This window comes from Convolutriloba macropyga, chromosome 5, assembly GCF_964194025.1.
Source record: "Convolutriloba macropyga chromosome 5, txConMacr16.3, whole genome shotgun sequence".
In the NCBI taxonomy this organism is placed as follows: Eukaryota; Metazoa; Xenacoelomorpha; order Acoela; family Convolutidae; genus Convolutriloba; species Convolutriloba macropyga.
This window is the reverse complement of record NC_134472.1, coordinates 63,260,437-63,285,692: the sequence shown is the minus strand read 5'-3', so window position 1 is coordinate 63,285,692 and position 25,256 is coordinate 63,260,437. Positions and strand designations below refer to the sequence as shown.

At 35.8% G+C, this 25,256-nt stretch overlaps 1 protein-coding gene across 1 annotated transcript in view; it reads left to right on the top strand.

Moving 5' to 3' along the window:
* The first annotated feature begins 291 nt into the window (after positions 1-291).
* LOC142340460 (uncharacterized) overlaps positions 292-25,256 on the top strand; it is a 33,460-nt gene continuing 8,495 nt past the window's right edge. Inside the window, exons 1-8 of the mRNA XM_075391034.1 lie at positions 292-479; positions 4,119-4,256; positions 5,497-5,722; positions 11,879-12,029; positions 12,689-12,873; positions 15,517-15,750; positions 22,148-22,271; positions 24,463-24,844. Coding sequence (XP_075247149.1) covers positions 292-479; positions 4,119-4,256; positions 5,497-5,722; positions 11,879-12,029; positions 12,689-12,873; positions 15,517-15,750; positions 22,148-22,271; positions 24,463-24,844 — 1,628 coding nt within the window. The remainder of the gene's footprint in view (positions 480-4,118; positions 4,257-5,496; positions 5,723-11,878; positions 12,030-12,688; positions 12,874-15,516; positions 15,751-22,147; positions 22,272-24,462; positions 24,845-25,256) is intronic.

Sequence of the window (25,256 nt, the reverse complement as noted above, 5' to 3'; positions counted from 1 at the left end):
TCAAATGTTAATTTTATTGGAAAATATTTTATTCATTCAAAGCTTTCAATGATTCCTATTAAAATAAAGGCAGCATTATTATAATTTAAGAAAATTATTCAAATAGTAATTTTGTTTTTTTTTAAATATCTCAAATATTCTTTTAATTGAAAACCTTTATTTGTATCCGTAAAAATGAAGGCATTATTTTGCTCATTAGAAGCAACACCTTTGTTTATCTCTGTTAGATTACATACTTCATTACTCCTATATATTATAATCAGTCTCTTAGTTACCCCAAATGGAGCCTCAATGTTATTTGATCACGTGGATGGGTTTGGAGGAGAGGGAGGAAGTGGGCTGTATCCCGGAGTGTATAGCTCAGACCTGCACCCTAACTACGTCTATTTTACCCAGAGAGAGGGGAGGGGGGAGAGGGAGAACTTCTCTGGACAGTATCTCATGCAGAGGGTGCTTCGGAATGTGTCCAGACACTTCAGGTTAATCAATTCACATATCATTTCACCAAAGTGTTTTCTGCTGTCAAAATTAAAAGTTGCAAGCAGCCTTGACGTAAAAACTACATGCTCAAAAAATTTTTTATTCGTTCAGCTTTTGTTGATCGACGGAAAATAAGGTGTCACTGGCATAACCAAAAGTAAATTTTAAAAAAAAATGTTGCCCATTTTTTAATCCGTGGAAATAATTTTATCGAAAAAAATTCAATGCCTAGCAATCGTCCACTTTTGTTCATATCCTTGCAAATGCTCATCTTGTTCGTATACGGGCTGATCTTTTTCTCAGCAAAAGTGCTGGGACAAAAGTTTTTAATTGCTCTCGAACGCAGTTGCAAGCAATTATTGTAAAAGTATGTGTCGTTTCCATGCTAACTTTTTGCTTGACCTTTTTTTGTGATATAAATTTTTTTCTCATTGCGGGGAAAATGGCTCAGCTGTCGAGTAAAATTATCCGAGTTTGCTTACAGACCAGCACTACTGGTCACTCCTGATTGTTGATCAATTTCAGAAAAGTTTCTCGCATTGCTATCTGTGGATTAAGAAGACAGTTCACAGTTTGTAAATCCCATATCAATGATCACAATAACAATTAGGTCTTTGAATTAAATCCCAGACAGTTACGACTAAATTTCTAGCAATAAGAGTTTTATTCACGTTTTCAGTAATTTTTGCTAAAATTTAGCAGAATTATACTAATATTATTTAAAATAAGGTAAAAATTTTAATGGTAGAGTGTTATTGTTACCGTTAGAGATAGAAGGGCGTCGCTGAATTGTTTGATTGGAGTTTCTTTGGCTGAAATTTTTGATAAAATATTAAATATTCAGTCTTTGTTCTTTCAAAATTGCACAAAATATGCTTCTTCGGTACACTTTGCTTAAGTTTGCTGAAAGTGGAGACCTAAAAACCGCTGACACAATCTCCTGAAACTCCAAAAGAGCTGTTTGAAACTATAAAAGATTTTTGAAAATAAAAATTTGCCTTTTTTTACAAATATAACTCGATAATTATACAAACTGCATCATTGTTTTTTTTCAATATTTGAAGTGTTCCACTCAACAATCGGTCTAATTCGCAAACAATTGGAACACTTGAGCTGTTTGTCGGTGGTTCGGCACAATCAGGGATAGGTTTAATATTATCATGAATTCCTACAATCAGAATTTTTTTAATTTCTATTTTGATACTGCCTTTTTTCAAATTATTTTGATTTTGTTTCTTTTTATGTAAATTGCTGACGGAATTTTTCATGCACTGTTCCATAAATGACAGCCACATTTACATAAAAGTGAGGCCGGACGTATATATATATATATATATATATATATATATATATATATATACCTATATATATATATATATATATATATATATATATATATATATATATAAATATAATTTGTTTTCAGAGAGCCTAATGGTTTTATGGCTTTGAGGAAGGGTTTTAAAAAACTTTAACTGAATTCTTGTGTTTTGCCTCCAACTGTTATTTTCTTTGCAGTCAGAATACTAAGTCTAACCATCAAATAATCCCAAAGACTTCTTCAAGAAGTGTAAGTAAACCCGAGCCGTGCATTCGGTTGTTACCTAATGTCTCTTGTGTCACTGTATGTGTTTGTTTAAAGCAAATTTCAGTGGTTTTTTGAACTTGTCAATTTTTTTCTGTCAACTTTTAACTTACTCTCTCAGTAAATACGGGTCAAACGTTTTTGCTTATTGAACAAAAACTAATTTTGCGGTGGATTGTTTCACAAGAATGGTTTCTTGGTTTTGGTACTACGAGTTTTCATATAAAATTTTGCGATTTTTGTGCATAATTAGCCATTCCTGCAGTTGTTTTTATTTTTTTGTTAAATCTTTACATTACCTAACAATGTAACTGAAAAAACGTTATTAAACTCTTGACTAAACGTTTTTATTGTTTTCATAACATATGTTTTTAAGGGCGTCGAAACCGTTCTCTTACAGAATTTAGTAGTTTTTTGTTTTTGCTATGTATTTGCTGTTAATTTTTGTTGCCGTATGCCGAATATTGAGTAATTAAAACTATCAGTGAACAATTATTGATACATAATGAAATTAATAACTGATATCGTTATTTAGCTAACAGTTTGATTGACTTTCAAGTTAACTTTTTTCAAAAAAATAAAAGTATACTTCAACTTATCTCTTTTTTTATGCGCTTTCCTCGTTTTTTACAATGTTGTATCATTTTTATAACCTGAGATTATTATTGAGAGATTTCTGTGAGGTATTGTTGAACCAAACGAAAATTATTTTGTTGATTATACGTTTCGACTGATGTGTTCAGGGCTTAGACAATTTGTTTCAGAAGAGTTTTGTAAAATAAATATACTTTCCAATTTTTGCTGTTCTTTTTGCTGTCATTTTGAAATATTTTTTACAAAAAGATTTTGTGATGTTCAAAAGAGACGCAAATGAAAAATCAATTCTATCCTATTTTATAAACTTAATGGCTTCAATACTGGGGTTCCGTAAAGATGATTAGGAGCTTTTTTAGATCAACTTGTATTTAATGTTATTTTAGTTTCTTATGACTTAGTCACACTAATAACAGGCGCAATTAGTTTTCGAAGAAGTTGCAAGACAAACTGTCTACTCTTTTAGTCGAAATCTTATGTTGGCTATGAATTTTGAAATTATTTGTTTTTTTTAAAAGACTATGGTTTTCTGAGGTTTGCCTATCTTATTCCTGTTAAAAGCTTAGCATCACTATAGACAAGTCAGATGTCCTACCTGTTGAACTACAATTTGTTTTTTGTAACTTTTTTTCTTCAAATGGTCTTTGTTCTTGGTACAACCAGTTTTCAAAAAAATCTTCGTGATTTTTACAAGCTCGGCTATTTTTGTAGGTTTTTGTTTTTTTATATAAAATATCTCAATAATGAGCGGTCCCCTGGCCATTTGAAAAAAAAGCAATCAAATATTTTCAAAATTTTCTTTGAACAGCTGAATGTTTAATTGGCTGAGAAACCGTTTTCGTTCAAATTTCTTGCAAATTTGTTACCAAGTCGCATAGAGGAAGAGTCCCAATTTTTTTTTTCTAATGAAGTACATGCTAATCTTCAAGCAATTTAGCCGTCGGCAGTTTTGAAGTAGGGTCAAATTTTCAAATTTTTGTGGTCTGGTTGCACCTGTGACGCGAATAGGTCAGTGATCAGAGAACACATTGGCCATGAAAGAAATTTCTGTTTCCACTGAGCAGCTTTGACATAACATTCAAGGTTTCAAGAGCTTCGGGAGCGATGTATTCCTCGGTGATCTCCTAATGACATCATTAGGATTCCGCGGTGATGTCCGGACTTGTCATTAAGTAAATTCAAATGTTATGCATTACAGTATTCAGCTTTATATACTTAACAGTGAATCTGAAAATATAAGATTTGAGATAATTTTGAGTATCTTCCCGAGACAACTCCGAATGGTTATCTTGTAAGATCTTACAAGATTCTGACAAAATCTTACAAAATAAACATTCGTCTTACAAGATCTTACAAGATAACCATGCGGTCTCGCCCAGGATTAATGCATGCTTAATCGGTGAGTAGAAATGATGTGATTTTTTTTTGGGAGAGTTTTGTTATATTTATGTGTATTTAGGCCAGTGCATGACCAGAGGGAGAACACGACAGTGCAGTTCAGACTTCTGTTGTACCAGATACTGGGAGCAGACAGCATTCAGGGCAAGATCCACTTACACTTCTGGGTGGAGATGCTCTGGCACAACCAACACATCAAGTCTGTTTTCTAAAACATCCAAAACAAACAAACATCTCTAGAACAAACATTACAAACAGAATTTTCGCAAAGGCATCAAAAACGGACGCATGTATAAGATTTGTCCATAATAACCCGTACCTATGGCTCGGTGACAATCAGTACTGATTCAGAACAAATTCAGAGTTTTAGTACCATGATTTAGAAGGATTTCAGAACCAACTGTGAAGGGATCTCTGAATTGATCTGAATGAATCAGAGCAAAAATTAGAGAAAATGTTCCGTATTCTTCTGTATCAGAAGACAATTCAGAATGAATCACTGAATTAGCTCTGAATCAAAGAAAATCAGTGCAGAATGTAACATGAATAAGACTCTGAATCAGTACTGAGTTTGCCTTAGAGTTAGGTACGGGAAGTAATAAAAGCATGTAGATGACTATAAGAACAGAAGAAAGTAAATTTAAGAATGAAATTAAAAGTAACATTTTTGTTGTCACTTTGGAATTTTTTCTTCCCACCCTCCACCTGGCATGAATATAACGTTACTTAATGTTTAGATATTTATTAATCGAATGTACTGATCGAAAGGGGACATAAATAGCAATATTCCAATACTTTTTAGGTTATCTCGAGTTGCCATTTCTTAGTAGTCATACAAGGATCATATATAATGTCAAACAAATCATGAATCATTGCCAAGTGCGATGGTAGTGAGAGATAAAAGAGATCATAAATGATAGTTTGTGACTGTTCATGGCAGAAAAGGATATGAGGAGGCTTATTATAGTGAAGCATATTGACAGCTGCTTATATGACTTGTATGAAATAATTGATGATCCATCTATGACTAGTATGAAACCATTTATAATCCCCGTGTGAGTACATAGAAATCATACAAATCATAGATAATCTTGTATGACACCTAAGAATTTTGGGATCTTTTCCGTTTGTCCCCCCACCCCCAGTACGTTATGCTCCCCCAAATTACAGAGCACGTGCCATTACAGTAAATCATTATGTAAAAATATAGCACGTGCGTCTGGGCGGTGCAAATGATATGCACCCACTGAGCTCAAAGGGGCACAAATCCCAATTTTGTATAAGGCGCAACCCGTTATGCGAACCATCTTAAGTGCAAAAAGTTTCAAGTATAATCATTTGTTCAGCCTGAATTATTAAAACAATAATTATGCTCACGGAGAAGGGGAGGGGAGCAGTTAAGCAGTTACTTGTAGTTGTGTTTTTGTGATTCTCTGCAGATGGAACCCGCGTGAGTTTGCCAACATCAGCCGGATAGACCTGAACCCAGAGGACATGTGGATCCCAGACATCATCTTTTTTACCCAGTTGTCAGGGAGACACTTCAATCAGGACTTCCCCTCTCCCCCCGCCCTGCTGTTCGATGGGTTGACAATGGTGTTGAAGCCGTTCAGGGCAGAACTGGTGTGTGTTATGGATGTGTGGTTCTTCCCTTATGACAGACAGGTAAGATCAACTCCCTTAATCATAATTTTTATAATAGAACAGTTTTTTAGCGGTGTGAAATAGAGTTGTCTAATTATGTATTATGATAGAAATTGTATGCACTGTCTTTTTAATTTCATAACTCCGAAAAAAAATTGCATGATTTGTAACAAACTCTCCCGAGTTGAGGTGAATGGGTAGGCGTTAAAAAAGCAACAAAATTGTAAGAAATACAGCGAATTCGGTGCATAAGCCATCGTCTTGCAAGATCCTGCAGGATATAAATTGTCTTGCATTATCTTCAAAGATCTTGCCTCTTTTTGAAAGAATCCTGCAAGATTATGCAATAAAAATATCTGGTCGCGACTAGGGTTAACATCAAATAAAATCAGCTGCTCTTCATTGCTAGCCCTAACAAGAACAGCAAGTTATTCAATCCACTAGAAAGGTCCCTCCGATAGCATCTGGTTCGGATTACGCCACTGAAAATAGATCTGCTGCTATGAATGAAATTTTGTGAACTGGAAAATTTCAAATCATTTAAGTTGCATTCACAGCGGCGTCCTGTAATCAGAAATTGTTGAAAAATTTTTTGTTCTTTTGTGAAAAAATTAGAACCACTGTTTTCATTTGGTTCTAATAGCATTCTTCAAGCGTCCCAAAATCTGTATAAATGCAAATTCATATTATTGCGAATGTTTCATGAAACAACTGCTTTGTAAGCAAAGTTTCAAAGTGGTCATTTTTTAACAGAAAAGCAAACGTGCCACTAAATTTTATTGCACTATTTGTTCAATTGCTGTGGATTTTGAGCAGAGAAATGCCTTTTTGAAGTTATATAACCTTGCAAAAGGCACATAGATCTCTATCGAAGTTTTGTTTTAAAAGTTTAACAAATATGAGGTAAATCTTAAGGTCGGAAGAACTTGGATAGTCGCCCGCAGTTTGGTCTCCGTGAGAAACAGCACTGAATCATTCAAATTTTCTTTATGGTTTTTTCAATGTCCTTAGTTCTGTTCATGTCAACTTTTAGAGATTACAAAGTATATTACACAAGACATGAAAAAGATTTTTTTGTTTTCAATCTGGCCATGTTTACTTACTCGATGCTTTTATTATTGGCATGATAAAATTCCGTCTTGATTCTCATAATTATTTACCCACTGCTATTCAGCGGGGCATGATCAGATGCCGGCTTTTCTTTATCTGGGCATAATTATTCCCGCGCTAAATCTCTCTCTCTCTCTCGCTCTCTCTCTCTCTATCTCTCTATCTAGCGCAATTATCTCTTTAGTTAAATGTAGCGCGTGGGTTTTGTCTACCACTTCTCACTCAAAACAGAATTCAGATAAATGAATTTAGAAACGCATGCTGAAATGACTTACAAATGTTTACTTATTTATATTTCATGAAATCCAATAGATTTAAACATTTACTAAATGATATGTATCAGTTCCGAACAATGTATCCGTTTAATGTCTCAGTTTAATGTCTGTTTCAGTAAAAAAATAATTCATTCCTTTGATTCCACCTCTTTCATTCTGTTTTGTACGTTCGACTTGTTTCCGTTGTCCCCAACATGCTGGATTGTATTCTCAACCTCTTCCTGGATCGAATAGTTGGGCTTTTCCCAAGCTGATATCAAACACTGTCAGATGTTCTGGAGGTTTCGGACATCACTGTTATTGCATTGGAATGTGGAGAAAGATGGGATAGAACGCTATTAGAGTAGGATAGCTCTGTCATACCTCTGAAACGTACAAAAGGGGAAACAGATCGAGAAGTATTACTGAGATGCTAGATACGAACACATTGAAAGCTCAATTAATAGATAAAAACATAACCGACTAACGTCGGGCGAGTAGCTCTCAAACGACCAATTGTTCGTCAGTAGCTAGAAAAGGGGGGTGCACCGAGGGCTGATGGGGGGCAACAGTGGGTTGGGGGGTAGCAGCACTAAGGGGGGGGGTAATATTCGGGGGTCAAGAGTGGGATGGGGAATGAGTCAACAGTGGCGGGATCTTCAACCTCTAAGAACCGCCCTTCACACCATAAGTATAAGTTTCCAAAACAATTTGAGATGCATATTTGAAGCAATTTTTTATTTAAAAAGTTGCTTCATTTCACTCCCGAAAACAAGAGTAATTAGGGATAATTTTGCAAAAAATGATCAAGTTGTGGGCTACTTATCGATTAGTGATCTATGAAAGTTTTCTACTTGTCCATCCCGTTTTTGAGGACGAAAAGTCAGTCCAACCAAAAATCGCAGGAATGAAAGACCGACAGGACTAATATAATTGCTACAAACTTCGTTTGAGAGCAAGTAATTAAGCAACAGATGAACATTATCAACAGATGAACATTTAAATTAGACAAGCAAATCAAAAATAAGCAGATCTTGAAAAACTTTGGGTACTACAAACATTCGCTAGAAATTTTTTTGAGCACCGAGAGTATCATTACAGCCATATGGCGATATCCCTCTCCAAATTTATCAAAATGATATTTACAGTGGTCACTGAAGTCCTCACGTCTTATAATTTTTGTACTTTTTATTTGATAACCAAGTTTAATCCTGAAGAACATATTATTTTTAGCAACCAATCATACAGGTCAACTTCATTATGGTTTTAACCATGCCCAGAGAAATGACATTGCGCATTGAGTCATGCCCATTAAATGAGCATTCGGTTTCTATTCTGAACAGTACGAAACTACTGTATAGAGTATGTTTCAGTCCTGCTTCCTATTAATTTAAGCTGTTACAGTTCTGAAGTGCTATGACACCAAAGTACGGGCGTTAAAGCAGAAAATAGTGTCATGAAAAATGGTTCTCACCGTAAAAGTTGTTTTTCCATGAGGAATATTGAACTATGCTATAAAAATGCTCCAAGAGGCTTCTTGAACTATGCTATAAAAATTTTGAAGGACTACGGTATTTGAAAAACTGTAAATATGTAGTTTTTTTGTGAAAAAATGCTTTTCCCTTTGCTGCAGGAACTTTTTTTAAATCTATAATGGATCTTCTGGCTAGATTTTGGTCTCAATTTTTATGAGGTCAATTATTTTCAAACAAATCACAGCGGCGTCCTGTAATCAGAAATTGTTGCAAAATTTTTTGTTCTTTTGTGAAAAAATTAGAACCACTGTTTTCATTTGGTTCTAATAGCATTCTTCAAGCGTCCCAAAATCTGTATAAATGCAAATTCATTTTACTGCGAATGTTTCATGTAACAACTGCTTTGTAAGCAAGGTTTCAAAATGGTCATTTTTTAACAAAAAAGCAAACGTGCCACTAAATTTATTGCACTATTTGTTCAATTGCTGTGGATTTTGAGCAGAGAAATGCTTTTTTGAAGTTATATAACCTTGTAAAAGGCACATAGATCTCTATCGAAATTTTGTTTTAAAAGTTTAACAAATATGAGGTAAATCTTAAGGTCGGAAGAACTTGGATAGTCGCCCGCAGTTTGGTCTCCGTGAGAAACAGCACTGAATCATTCAAATTTTCTTTATGGTTTTTTCAATGTCCTTAGTTCCGTTCATGTCAACTTTTAGAGATTACAGAGTATATTACACAAGACATGAAAAAGATTTTTTGTTTTCAATCTGGCCATGTTTACTTACTCGATGCTTTTATTATTGGCATGATAAATTTCCGTCTTGATTCTCATAATTATTTACCCACTGCTATTCAGCGGGGCATGATCAGATGCCGGCTTTTCTTTATCTGGGCATAATTATTCCCGCGCTAAATCTCTCTCTCTCTCGCTCTCTCTCTCTATCTCTCTATCTAGCGCAATTATCTCTTTAGTTACATGTAGCGCGTGGGTTTTGTCTACCACTTCTCACTCAAAACAGAATTCAGATAAATGAATTTAGAAACGCATGCTGAAATGACTTACAAATGTTTACTTATTTATATTTCATGAAATCCAATAGATTTAAACATTTAATAAATGATATGTATCAGTTTCGAACAATGTATCCGTTTAATGTCTCAGTTTAATGTCTGTTTCAGTAAAAAAATAATTCACTCCTTTGATTCCACCTCTTTCATTCTGTTTTGTACGTTCGACTTGTTTCCGTTGTCCCCAACATGCTGGATTGTATTCTCAACCTCTTCCTGGATCGAATAGTTGGGCTTTTCCCAAGCTGATATCAAACACTGTCAGATGTTCTGGAGGTTTCGGACATCACTGTTATTGCATTGGAATGTGGAGAAAGATGGGATAGAACGCTATTAGAGTAGGATAGCTCTGTCATACCTCTGAAACGTACAAAAGGGGAAACAGATCGAGAAGTATTACTGAGATGCTAGATACGAACACATTGAAAGCTCAATTAATAGATAAAAACATAACCGACTAACGTCGGGCGAGTAGCTCTCAAACGACCAATTGTTTGTCAGTAGCTAGAAAAGGGGGGTGCACCGAGGGCTGATGGGGGGCAACAGTGGGTTGGGGGGGGTAGCAGCACTAAGGGGGGGTAATATTGGGGGGTCAAGAGTGGGATGGGGAATGAGTCAACAGTGGCGGGATCTTCAACCTCTAAGAACCGCCCTTCACACCATAAGTATAAGTTTCCAAAACAAATTGAGATGCATATTTGAAGCAATTTTTTATTTAAAAAGTTGCTTCATTTCACTCCCGAAAACAAGAGTAATTAGGGATGTTTTTGCAAAAAATGATCAAGTTGTGGGCTACTTATCGATTAGTGATCTATGAAAGTTTTCTACTTGTCCATCCCGTTTTTGAGGACGAAAAGTCAGTCCAACCAAAAATCGCAGGAATGAAAGACCGACAGGACTAATATAATTGCTACAAACTTCGTTTGAGAGCAAATAATTAAGCAACAGATGAACATTATCAACAGATGAACATTTAAATTAGACAAGCAAATCAAAAATAAGCAGATCTTGAAAAACTTTGGGTACTACAAACATTCGCTAGAAATTTTTTTGAGCACCGAGAGTATCATTACAGCCATATGGCGATATCCCTCTCCAAATTTATCAAAATGATATTTACAGTGGTCACTGAAGTCCTCACGTCTTATAATTTTTGTACTTTTTATTTGATAACCAAGTTTATTCCTGAAGAACATATTATTTTTAGCAACCAATCATACAGGTCAACTTCATTATGGTTTTAACCATGCCCAGAGAAATGACATTGCGCATTGAGTCATGCCCATTAAATGAGCATTCGGTTTCTATTCTGAACAGTACGAAACTACTGTATAGAGTATGTTTCAGTCCTGCATCCTATTAATTTAAGCTGTTACAGTTCTGAAGTGCTATGACACCAAAGTACGGGCGTTAAAGCAGAAAATAGTGTCATGAAAAATGGTTCTCACCGTAAAAGTTGTTTTTCCATGAGGAATATTGAACTATGCTATAAAAATGCTCCAAGAGGCTTCTTGAACTATGCTATAAAAATTTTGAAGGACTACGGTATTTGAAAAACTGTAAATATGTAGTTTTTTTGTGAAAAAATGCTTTTCCCTTTGCTGCAGGAACTTTTTTTAAATCTATAATGGATCCTCTGGCTAGATTTTGGTCTCAGTTTTTGTAAGGTCAATTATGTTCAAACAGATAACAAAGGATACCTATCTAGGATAAACAAATTTTTATGCTTTCAAGAAATATACATGGTTGAGCTTTCGACTGGTCGGAGCTTTACGGGTTGATGGTTTTGGAGTGAATAAATATTGACCGTTCTCCATGCTTAATATGAGGAGAAATCTGGCGGATACAAGTTGTAGTGCCTTCTCTGTTTATCCTCTGTTTGATTTGAGATTCATATTTATCAATAGATATTGATTGACATTTTAAGACAGGGCTAACTATATAATAGGGTTTGTTCCTGAAGGCCAGCTGAATAGATGCGTAATATTGCATGGCCAGTAAACAGCTCGACAGAGCATCCAACGATATCATAAAAAGTGTTTCTTGCTCGAGCGGGATAGCGAGATTGTGCAAGATCAAATAAGAATCATATCAGATTTCGGCAAGATTGCATATCATCTTGAAGACTCTTGCAAGATCTTACAAGAAAGGCGTCTTTGAAAGATACATGCAAAATCATTAAAAAAAGATAATCTTTTGGGCTTCAATCAGAGTACATATGTTAATAGCTAGAAGCACTTCGCATTTAGTTGTTCTGTTGTTGACAGGTGTGTGAGTTCGACGTGGGTTCCTGGGCCCACTCAGCTGGGGAGGTGGACATTCGCCCTAAGGAGGAGGGGGCAGCTGACATGATGTTCTTCCAGAGGAGTTCAGAGTTTGATGTTCTGGACTTCACTGGCAGATACAAACTATATCAAGGCAACACTCTTCTTCTGGCATTTTCACCACCTCAAATATTCTTGCTTTGTCTTAATTTACGGCATACTGCTTTGCTTTGTCGCAATTTTTAGCGATTGGTAGATTTCTATCACATTTTTGGCACGACCATAGCGCGACCAATCTTGGCCGCAACAATAGCACCATGTAAAAGTTTCATACAAAAATGGCAAACATCACCGAGAAAAGAACTTCTCTTCGGTGACGTTTGCCGCTTTTTGCGTCTGAAACAGTCTGAAATGCTGAAACGTGGGAAAAAATGACAACAGGCCGATGTTACGCTGAAATCACAATTATTAATTAATTACTTTAAAATCACTAATTGACCCCAAAAAAAGACGATGGATGAGGTCACCCCTCTCTGGTACTAGCTTAAATTCTCATCATCGTCCGCAACCCATTTCTACTTGTGGCTTCCTCTGCCTTATATACCATCTCTAAATTCATAGCCTCGACCGTGACTCTTTTAGTTGACTTTTGGTTTTCGACTGAGAAAATGAAGAGTGTGATCACTATTATACCCCTTTGGTTCCTAATATCTTGATTGCGTTCCTTATCTTTTTCATGTCAAACAATCAAAAATAATTTGTCTTGCCCCCTCGTTGAAATGAAATTTCATAAAAGCTGTTTGTCTGTTTCAGAACCTCACCTTAACTCAGTGGGTCCAGAAATCAGTCTTCCCTTTGGGCTCCTCTCTCCTTCTCCCTCTCCCTCGCCTTCCCACTCTCATCAAGAAGATTCTTCACCCACCCCGCAACCTCCACACCGTGCTTCCTACCCCTCCCCCTCTTCTCTCCAGATGCTGAACTCATTCCACTCTCAACAGGTAAATAAAACGTCTCATTACCACTTTAGCCCCTACATCTCAGTAGAGTTTGAAGGTCAAGCCACACGAAGTAACAGAAAAATAACATTCTGAATGAGCTCTAATTTTATCTGTAAGATCTGTCATGGGAAGGAGGAGCCGACAACACTGCTTCTTTTATGAACATAATTTCAAGACAGTAATGAAAAGATCCAACGTGCGGTTTTTTGCCTTTCGCTGATGATGATGAACAAAACATATTCTCCGAAAGTCAGAAACCATTGGATCTACAAGTCTCCTGGTGCACACTCCCACAAAACACTTATACATTTACAGTGATTCAAAATAACACTAACCGTTAGAAAATATGATAAAATGCATCAGCGAAAACATAATCAAATCATCTGACCTGTTCACAAGCATCATTTAAAGTTATGCTTCATATTTTGAAAGAGAACTAAGTTAAAATGAGTGCATTGATTACTTATCGCGTACCTTCGGATCAAATTCCAGCTTGTGCAAAAAGTTCAGTGCGGCAAACATTTATCCGGTCATGGCAGACATCCCAAAAGCGAAACATGCTAACCAGTCTTTTCCCTTTACAAACACCGGACCTTTGATTGCTTGGGCCCAATTTAGGTGATCACTCGACCGAATAACTTGTCTGACAAGTCCTGCTGCCCATGGCAAAAACTTTCGCTCCATGAACAACTGTTCCTTTGTAAGGGAATTGGAGTGCTTTGTCTCCAGCCGTGGTACGCCTGCTAAGATTTGGTCAGACAATGGTAAAAAAATTATCGGAGCCGAAGAGGAGCTTAGGGAGTACATTAAAAATAAAATGTCTACTTGGTAACCAAGCAACTGGAATTCTGTCAATCAGTGGTTTTGACGTAAGCAAACAGTCGCAAGCAGTACGCTAGCGCGCTCTCTTACGCCAATATAGTTTTAGCACGTTGGCTTAAAGAGTATGTAACTGCTCTGTTCTGTAGATCTATCAAATTGGCAGACGCCTACCGAACAGCACCTTAGCACATATGACTCAGTCAAACAAAAGCAACACCAAGGGGAGAATTGTAGCAGCGTCTTCTGGGTTGCTCGTCCTTCTGCTCTTTAAGCATGTCCCGATCTTCCCAACACCTCGTTCCGGGCCAGAGGATGTTACCGATTAGATAAAGCTACGCTTAATTATCCAACAAAAATGTTTTGCATCATTCCTTAACCATAAAAGCCTTGCAAAAATGATTAGCCAATCAGAATCGAATAATCAAAAACGCCTCTAATTCTTAACAAAATCCGTCTAATAACATAATTTTAGCCAAACTTGCTAACAAACTATTTCAATTGCGCTCCTTTTAAGCTAAATTTTTGTAGACTTTCAGAAAGTTTCGTTGACCGATCTGAGACCTGATTGCCGAATAATTTTGTCACTTCAAGTTGGATCTTCTTGGTCTCCTTGGCCTTAATTTTACGGCTTTCAGGAGCGTGCGATGCACTAACTATATTTGGATTATGACTTGAACAAATTCTCCAAAAGATTGTTTGTCTTCTTTAGTTGTGTAGGCAAAATGTATCACCTCGCCATACTTACTGTAGACTTGGGAGTTCAGTTAGAAGCCAGAGAAATAAGTTGGCAGCCAAAAATTGTGCCTAGAATTCATTACTAGAATTCATTTCCTTTGCTGCTCATATCGACGACAATTACGCAAATGTCCAGATTGGAAAATTCAATATAAATTTTTTTGTGCGTAAAAAAACTTTAATAATCTTTTTGGGAATGACTCTTTTTCTAGTTGGACTATAACTATATGCAGTTGACAACCGTTTACGTTGCTAATGATAACTCAATTCCCAGTTGGGTGTTTGGCGGTGAATTTATGTAAGAAATACGGTGAAATTCGGTGAAAATAAATAATTTTTACCGCGTATTTCTTAAATCTTTTTGCTGTAAAAACGGTAAATCCCGGTGAATTATTCATTTTCACCGCAACCAGCGGAATTCTTACAAAAAGGAAACTTCCGTACACGGGTTCGAACCTCTCACCTCCTGCATGTCTACAACTTCTCATTCCATTGCAACATCTGTTGCATACTGTTTTGGTATTTCTTCTGAATTTAAATCAGATTCAATGAACGTTGCAAACAAATGCGGTAATTTTTGTAAGAAATGCGGTGAATTTCGCGTCGAATTTTTGTAAGAATTGCGTTGAAGCGCAGTGAATTTTTTCACCGCATTCACTGCATTTCTTACATTAATTTGCCGCAAAATTTGATGCGGTGAATTTTAGCGAGAAACGCCGCGAAATTCGCGGTGAGAAATGCGGTGAAAGGCGGTGAGTTATTTACACCCCATAAACCGCAATCACCGCATTTCTTACAAAAATTTACCCAAAAACCTCGACCCGGGTTATAATGACTCGTCCCACGTCTTATCTAGCTACGATATCAAACCATCGTTAATGCAAAAAAGGCACGTTAGTTTATTGAGGCATTTCTATGAAAACAAGAATATTTTCACGAGGGAAGGAAAAGGAAACAGTCCCATCTTTTGCATGAAATATTTTCAGCACATAATAAAGGTAAAATTACTTTTTGTAATTTTAAAAAGCAAATTACGTAAGTTTCCATCAGCCCATCGAGGGTCCAGCTGGTTATGCGGTTGTTTAGGACTCTTTCGGCACTGGCGCTGCATATTCTGACGAGGACGACAACAATATTTTCCAATCTGGTCCCTCCTCCTCTTCTCAACTGGCCAATAAAAGGGGCTTCAGTTGTCTCTCCTTCAGTCTGGTGTTTGAAAGGAAACCCACCTACTATGTCCTCAATGTCATCCTGCCCTCTATCCTCATAAACTTCCTCTGTGTATTCAACTTCCTCATCCCATGCGAAACGGGCGAAAAGGTACCCAAAATTTCCCGCGCAAATATGAATATTGATTGAAAATATAAATTTGAGTCTGGTGGGATGACGACCCTTACGGTTAAACTATACTTCATCAAGTGACGGGTATTTACATTCAATCAAGTATAGTAACAGGGTGGCCGACGCGACGCGTCAACGCTAAAAACACAAAATTACTTAAGACTGGCGGCAAATGCGTTGAATTTATGTACGATCTACGAATGAGCGTACATCTTACATAATTTTGCGCTTTTTAAGCGTAGATCTTATATAATTTTTGCGTTGAATTTAGCGTTGATTTCGAATAACTTATGAAGAATGTGGTTCATAAGATTGATCAGTGGTTTAAAAGATTGATCTGTGGTTCATAAGATTGATCCAGCTACGGTGTCACAGTGGTAGAAGAGGCGACAAGCATGTAGGAGGTCGTTGGTTGGAGTATCACAAACAGAGCTCTAAGAGTTGAATTTGTAAGATCTACGCAATGAAACCCAAAATTACGTAAGATATAAGCTTAGAATTGCAAAATTATGTAAAATATATGCTTAGAATTGCATATTTTACGGAAAAAATATGTACTCCTCATTATTGTTGAGCAGCGAAATTTTATCTATTTTAGGCCAAACTATTTCAAAAACTAAAAAAAAAGTTCCTGAAAAGTCTTTATTGTCATTTCCTCAATTGCTGTAGGCAACACGTTCGCTCGGCATTTGGTTAATTTCTTTTGCCACGCTGTTTTGAAGTGAAGAAGACGAAGAGAATGGAAGTTCCGAAACTAAACACGTTCAAATATTAAAAAAGGGAAAACTAATCTCGCAAAAATTGAGACAATTTCAAGTTAATTTACACCAATACTTTCCAAAAAGTGGAGGAAAGACTATTTAAAATATCTTGCTTAAAAGAATTTTCAGAAGTAAAACAATGTCAAAAACAAGGAGAAGCAAAGTAAGCAGAGCAGTTAAAAGATTCATTAAAAATTCAACATAACTTTTTGTAGCACAGATTTGCTTTGAATATATACTTTTATAACTGCCTACTATATATCTAAGTGTATTGACCTACTTTTGAAGATCTTAAGAATAGTTTTCTGTTCTTTGTTCGGTTTTGCAGAAACTTATTTAATGGATTTTCTTTTACATTTATTTAATTTGAAAATTGTATTTAATTTTATGATTTTTTGACAGTTATTTTTTGACTCCAACTGTAATCCAATGGATGTAAAGATAGAAGGGATTATTTCTCATTAATTGAAAACTTTAAATGATAATACCAATATACTGCTTTTCCTCTTAGGCTACAGGATCAATAAAGCAAGGAGTCTGGGACTCGGAATATAGGAATTTTATATTCCGAGTGTGCTATAAGAACTTTAAAAATATTGTTTCTAAGAGATACAAAATTAATGCGTTTTTGCTTGCTTCAAAGCTTCTATGCCTGTAAAAATTGAAGCAATGAGCAATTGCAGAAACTTGCAGCAATATGAAGACAAATTAATTCTCTGTATTTATTAGTTGTCATTTCAAAACTCTAATTTCCCGCACCACCAACCCAGCCATATCCAATTTTAATTCAAAAAATGCTACTTTTTCTGTCTGTGAAAAAAAAATTTTCTTTTGAAACTAATTGTTAGACTTAAGATTTTTAAATTCTTGTCATGAGTAACCAGGCAACAATGATAAAGAATTCAATGCATTTCATTTTAAAAATTGTTGTTGCTGATCATGTAGAATTATTTTTAAACAACTACAATGTTCTTCTGTGTTAAAACAGATTCATTCTGTAGTATCGCTTAACGCTCTCGTATTGTAATGTTTCATTTCAATACAACCAGAAAGCAGAGTAGACAAAATTCAAAAGGGCCTTGGTTTTTGGGACCAGGAAATCTAAAAATGCCATAAATTTCAGGTAGGTATTTTTGTTTTGAAGCAAAAACTGCTTCACTTCACGTCATTCTCTGCTGGTTTCCTCACTTTTTCAATACTTACTGCTCTTCTTCGAATTTTTGTAAAGTTTTTTTTTTAAAAAAAAGAAACAAAATTGTCTTCCACAAAAGAGTTCTTCAGTTATGTTTTTAAAGCAGTACAAAAAGTAAGTTGTTCGGTAAACCCACAAAATATAAACAGAACGAGCCTTGCTGGTTGTCCGCCTGAATTGACAGTTATTTAGTTGGAACCTGGAAACATTTTTGAAGTAGAGAGCCTTAAAGAATGAAAAATTCTCTGCTGTCAATGGATTTTTCAAGGGCAAGTGCAAAAACTCAAATCTGATTGCAGGCTTAAGTTGAAAATGTCCAATGAGTGAATAATGGCTGAGCCTATAGTATTGAAAATGGAAAAATCTGCTACTGCTTTGTTAATAAAGCTATTTATAACTCAATCTATTAGGTTATCAGTGGACTGATTACTTCTCATGCTTATTGATGTCCTCAAATTTTAGAAGTTGGTCACATCGTAAGTGGGGTGTATCAAAATAATCTCCCTAGCGGCATTGGTGGGTGGACGAGGAGGCACGGGGGGGTAGGGGGGAGGTTTTAGGTCAGGAAGGATTCGACATAGAGCTACAGCGTTTCTTTAAATTTGACTATTTATGCCTTAGGTGCAAGTAAGTATATTACAAACTAAAACACGCTGCCATAATTACCACATACTTACTGCTGCGTCCGCATTCTAACTCCAAGATAGATTCATATTTTTTCACGACAAAAGAGTTGAATAAATCAACTTCCACTAAATTATGTGAAACACGAAGAGTTATCAACTTATGAGCTGAAAAAATATTTTCGACAAAAATGACGGCTAATAAAAGTTGATCATTTGACTTTTTTCGCTTAATTATCAACTGACAAGCAATGATTACTAAATTTCATGTATTAACTTCTTTTTTTAAAAGATTTTACAAAATCTCCATGTTTTTAGTAGAATGTCACATGTCATGTTACTGGACCATTGTCAATATAACTAATACCGCTCTGGTAAATCTTAAAAGCACACCCTCTAATCCGATTAGGTAGCAGCTACAAAAAGAATTCGGAAGCGGTCAGATATTAGTTCAGGCGAGCTTAACAAAGAGGTAGAACATATCAAAACAATGCTTGCTGTTATAATTGGTTTCAAACGTAACCAGTTTATCAAAGTAGGTGCCTAGTATGAACACTAAGTATCTGAAACACGAATCTTATATCACAATCGGTCGCTTTTAGGTTTTTGTTTAATCTACTGTTGTTTTTGATGTCACGAAATTTACACACCTTTTTTTAGAGTTATCACCAATTGAGATAGGTGGTTTATTAGTGAATTCTTTTCTCACTTATATCCAAATTATCAAAAAAAAACAGTTTCATGACAATATATCCAATGCCAAAATACCCAAATTAACTAACAATAATTCAACCAAAATAATGAAAAATGCACATTTGAACAAGAATAATTATTTTCTGTTCCAGAGTGAAATAACATCGAATCCGCTCGAAATGACGTCATCTGCTGTGATAAAACTCAAAAAAATAACTATAAAATTTCAAAGATCCAAAAAATGCTAATAGGTCAACCCATCGTTTAGGTTTAACCGCCTTTTAGATCAGAGTGCCTTTTACGACACACCGTTTCTTCCGTCAAAGTTTTTTCGAACATTGAACTTTATTTAAAGTATCACCACGTAATTCAAAATGCGTTCAAAGCGCAGGCTTTGGATGTTGCCAGCCACAGAAATCAGTAGGAAAATCACTTTGTGTTAAAAATATTATCAAAATTTAAAACTCTCATGAAGTCTCCAACCCAAGAGTTTTTGGATATACCGGCCTGGGTCTGATGGCTGACTTGTGGGTTCCGATCCCACGCAATGATCTGGAAAATTTCTCATTGCTGTGTGAATCTGGCCAAGACACAATTTTTTTCTGTTTTGTCTGGCCAATTTCCACATTCTGGTCTGCTTGGTCTGGCCAATGCGCACATATCAGTCTGTTCGGTCAGGCCAACGCCGGGATATCTCTTAGGCAGATCTGGTCAAAAGCCACTTATTGCTTTTTGGCGACTTCGCGTGCATTATATTGCACTTCGAATTTTCGTAAAGTTTTTTTTTAAAAAAAAAGAAACAAAATTGTCTTCCACAAAAGAGTTTTTCAGTTATGTTTTTAAAGCAGTACAAAAAGTAAGTTGTTCGGTAAACCCACAAAATATGAACAGAACGAGCCTTGCTGATTGTCCGCCTGAATAAACTGAATTGAGAGTTATTTTAGTTGCAAAACTGGAAACATTTTTGAAGTAGAGAGCCTTAAAAATGAAAAATTCTCCGCTGTCAATAGATTTTTCAAGGGCAAGTGCAAAAACTCAAATCTGATTACAGACTCAAGTTGAAAATGGTCAATGAGTGAATATTGGCTGAGCCTACAGTATTGAAAATGGAAAAATCTGCTACTGCTTTGTTAATAAAGCTATTTATAACTCAATCTATTAGGTTATTAGTGGACTGATTACTTAGTGGACTGAACACGAATCTTATATCACAATCGGTCGCTTTTAGGTTTTTGTTTAATCTACTGTTGTTTTTGATGTCACGAAATTTACACACCTTTTTTTAGAGTTACCACCAATTGAGATAGGTGGTTTATTAGTGAATTCTTTTCTCACTTATATCCAAATTATCAAAAAAAAAACAGTTTCATGACAATATATCCAATGCCAAAATACCCAAATTAACTAACAATAATTCAACCAAAATAATGAAAAATGCACATTTGAACAAGAATAATTATTTTCTGTTCCAGAGTGAAATAACATCGAATCCGCTCGAAATGACGTCATCTGCTGTGATAAAACTCAAAAAAATAACTATAAAATTTCAAAGATCCAAAAAATGCTAATAGGTCAACCCATCGTTTAGGTTTAACCGCCTTTTAGATCAGAGTGCCTTTTACGACACACCGTTTCTTCCGTCAAAGTTTTTTCGAACATTGAACTTTATTTAAAGTATCACCACGTAATTCAAAATGCGTTCAAAGCGCAGGCTTTGGATGTTGCCAGCCACAGAAATCAGTAGGAAAATCACTTTGTGTTAAAAATATTATCAAAATTTAAAACTCTCATGAAGTCTCCAACCCAAGAGTTTTTGGATATACCGGCCTGGGTCTGATGGCTGACTTGTGGGTTCCGATCCCACGCAATGATCTGGAAAATTTCTCATTGCTGTGTGAATCTGGCCAAGACACAATTTTTTTCTGTTTTGTCTGGCCAATTTCCACATTCTGGTCTGCTTGGTCTGGCCAATGCGCACATATCAGTCTGTTCGGTCAGGCCAACGCCGGGATATCTCTTAGGCAGATCTGGTCAAAAGCCACTTATTGCTTTTTGGCGACTTCGCGTGCATTATATTGCCAATCTGGATGCTAAAGACGGCTGCGTAACATCATCGTATCCCATTGATAATAGACTGTGATGATGATGGCCCTGGCGCTCTTCTTCAATTGTCCAAGAATCTGTTTAGCTTCTAAAAATCTGGAAGACTTAAAAAATATAATTATAGTCGGCATTGTTTGATGATAATTGCTTTGCAGTGGCAATGGTGGTAACTTGACATTTATGGGAGCTCCATTTGCCATTGGTACGCTCTCTTGCCATTTTCTCAATTCATAACAATGAAAGATTAAAGTTAATTGGCCCAACAGGACGTTCAATATGAAATTTTGCTCATGTTTAGTGTCTATATTGTTGTTAGATATATTTAAGCCTAAAATTTTTTTCTACCACCTACGTTAAGTCACAATTTTGCATCTTGTTGAAATCTTTTGCGTTTAGTTACTTAATTAATGGGCGCGTAATTGTGTTCGCGCACGTTAAGTGTATGATTGTAAATGTATTGTAATTTAGGGTTCTCCGGCAGAGTGCTGTGTATTTTGTAACATTGGTTGTTCTCAAATTGAGTCATATGGTATTGAGTATTTTGTTGTTGGGCGTCTTGTACTTACACCCACGGTAAGCTTGTTTAATAATTGATAGAAAACGCCGAATTTTAAAATCATTTTTTAAACATAAAGCGCAGATATAGTATGAAATTGCTTCAAATGACAGAAAGCAGCTAAAACATGGTAGTTATTTGCATCTAGCGAACTGTGTTTGTCAATAAATGGATTGATCTGTAAATAATTTTTTCCATTATAATCGGAATTTTTAAAATTATAATCTGAAATTGATTTAACAACCGTTAAATAGAAAGTTTTCTTGCTGAATAAACTTTCAATAAATCTCAAAAATTCTCATGTAAAACCTTTTCTACCCACTTTTTTTTCGAAGACCTGATCTATATAAGATACGGAAATTTCAAAAGATGAAGATAATTGATAGATATTGAAACCTTGCTAGCTTGATCTAGGGTGTCATTGTTTGTAGGGGATGTCTGTATTTAGGTGACGTATGGTATGACAGTGTTCCTTGCCCAGAGTGTGAATCTAATGGTGGTGAGTGAGATGGTACCTCAGGGGGGCATCTCAGTACTCGGTCTCTTCCTACTCGCATCTCTATTCATGATAGGCAAGTATTACTATAACACTACTACTACACAAAGTTTAGGCTAATTATTCTTTGTTGTCAATTGATTAAAATTTTTGTTCAAACATTATAGAACGAAATGTCGCTTGTTCGGACCTATCTACACCAAAAAGATATATGACCAAACTGGTCATTATGACTTTGGTGCGTTAAAATGGGCCATGATTAGTCGTCTTTGGGCGAACGATGACTTGAGTCCGTGACCTAGTCCAGCGATTTCTAAATCTGATCAGAGATCGCTCAGTTCTTAAATTTCAACCTCAGTTTTACCATAGAAATTATGTAGGACACATGAACAGTACTAATTCCAAGCAAACGTCACAGCGTTTGCTTTTGTATTGCTCCCAATAGGATTTTTCTCATTTTCAAACTAAAAATTGGTAGAGCTTTTCTTAGTTCGGTAGAAATATACTTCTATGTCATTTTGCATGTCATTTTTTTGAAGAGATAGGAATATCTGGAACAGATGGAACCTCAATTATTGTTTTATCATTATTTTCGCAATGGGGAAATAATATGCGAGGCTGGCGCTTTCTTGTTTACGTATCGCAGGAAATTGTGCAGCCCTCAGGATCTAGTTTTGATTTATATTTAAAAATTTCAGTTTTTTAGAATGTTGAAAAAGGGAACAATTTAAAATTTCTCAGGAAAAATTGAGAAGGAAAAAAAACAGCGGTTGGTGTAGATGGTGGGGGATATTAAAGCTAAATACAAACCGACAAATATTTTCAACTTACATGGAGTTTCGAATTCACGAGCAATTCTTCACTGTTTCAAACCTAAAAACTAACGACTTGAATTATTTTACCCAAAGAAAATCGAAACAAAAATGTTTCCTTTTTGAAATAGAATTCGTGAAGAAAAATTCCCTATGCGTCTCTTTGTTTCGTCAAAAACTACTTAAGAATCAAAGTTTTCTGCTTCAGTAATTTTTATTGGTAAACAGAATACGTCAGGCACTTTAGAGCTCTCAATACAGCCAAAATGAATTTTGAAAATCTAAAGCTAAAAGCAGAAAAAACCTTCTCTTCTAAATTCTAGAGTTGATATTAAGAATGTTTTATTGCTTTTTCATGACAAATAATTCAAGTCCGCAGAGACATATAGAAACCTATTTTCATGAAATGAACAACAACGAATCAAAAAGATTCGCTTTTGAAAAATAGGAACGGAAAAAGTTTTCATTTTGAAATTTTATTGTGTCAGAGATCAACGTTCAAAATAATATCCTCAAGCATAACACAATACAATAGAATTTGAAAATTTAAAAGATTGCCAGTTTCAAAAACTGAAGACAAATATTGATAATTTAATTTGAAGTCTATAGAAAATTTGATCTTCAACTCTCTATATTTTGAGGCTACTCTTGTCTAGTCGGTAAGATTTTTTGTTGAGTGAAAGGTAAATTTTGTTTTCTTTGTGAAAATCCTCAATTAAACAAGAAAGAGTTTTTCGAAAAGATTTTAAGAAAATGTTTTTCGAGTTCCAATAAAAATTTTCTATTTCTATGAAAACATTACAGAAAGGTATCATCGAAAAATATTTCTACTAATTAGCATTTTTTAGATCAACAGAAACGTTCCTTTACGTTTTAGACACAAATAGAGGCAGAGAGCGAAACGTGTCAGAAATCTCTTTAAAAATTGGAAAAATTATCTAATATTTGCTACACACTGCGGTTTTAATTCTGTTCAAAAACTCATCTGTGAGATGTTAAAAAATTAATCGGCCCATTATGATTGTGAAACATCAAAATTTGCAAATTTTTATGAGAAACTGCAAAACAGTTTTTTTTTTCAATTTAGTGTCAAAATTACAACTACCTCAAAAAAAATTACGCCTCCTTTTCTATAAAAAAATAAAGAAGACCGAACTGAACTGTGGCAAACCTTGAGTAGAGACCAATTGCAATAAAGAAAATTTTAAAGGTGATTTTTTTGGTGTTGATACCACTAAATGAACCTACTACTATAAGAACGGATAAACAATCGGTCGCAAAAATTCTTCATCCACAACCTACGTAGACCTGTTTCTGAATGATATGTGTACCAAATGATAGACGGGTAAATGAATCGGGGATAAAGGGTGAAATTAATTTGACTGAAAATTCAAAGTCACGTGTTTTGTAAATTGTACAGCTATTTATTTATGAATTGTTTGTCGTTTGTTTCAGCTCTCTCTTTGTTGATGCAAGTTGTGACCATGTGTGTGTTCTTCTCAAGCATACACTCCAGGGCATCTCGCAGACTCAGAGTTATAGGCGAGAGACTGAGGAGGGTGGTAGGACCCAGAGGGACATATAGTCTACTCAAGAACATCTACCAGCCCCCTCTCCACCCCTACCCACACCAGTCCAGACTGTTCGGGGGTTTCCTGGGTACACGACCGTCTGTTGTTGGGGGTAGTCATGGGGGTGTTGCCACTACTGTGAATAATAATGGGGGTGGGGGACAGTATTCCAATATGCACTCCAAACACGTTTCCACGACTCCCAGTCCAGAGAAGGAGCCATTCCTGTCACACGATGGTGCTTCCAATGTTTCATCATGGCTCAAGTTAGTTGGTTACTTCATCACAGTCCCAAAGTCGAGGTACGCGTGTGAGCACGATTATGACGAAGACCAGTTTTGACTGTTCTTTGACTGTGCATAGCCAATTTTTGGATCTTTTCCGTTTGTGCCCCCCCCCCCCAGTACGTTATGCTCCCCGCAATTACAGAGCACGTGTGATTGCATGGTAAACCATTATGTAAAATTATTGCACGTGATTCTGGGGGTTGCAAATTATATGAACCCACTATATGAACCCACTATGAACCCATCCGCTCACTATTGAAAGAGCACGTGATCAAGTATCATATTCCAGCCGATTCTACATCATGAACAAACTAATTTGAGCTTGGAGATGGACCTTTTGGAAGCTATTTCCCAATATCGTATAACCTTAGAATTCATGATGAACGCTTGT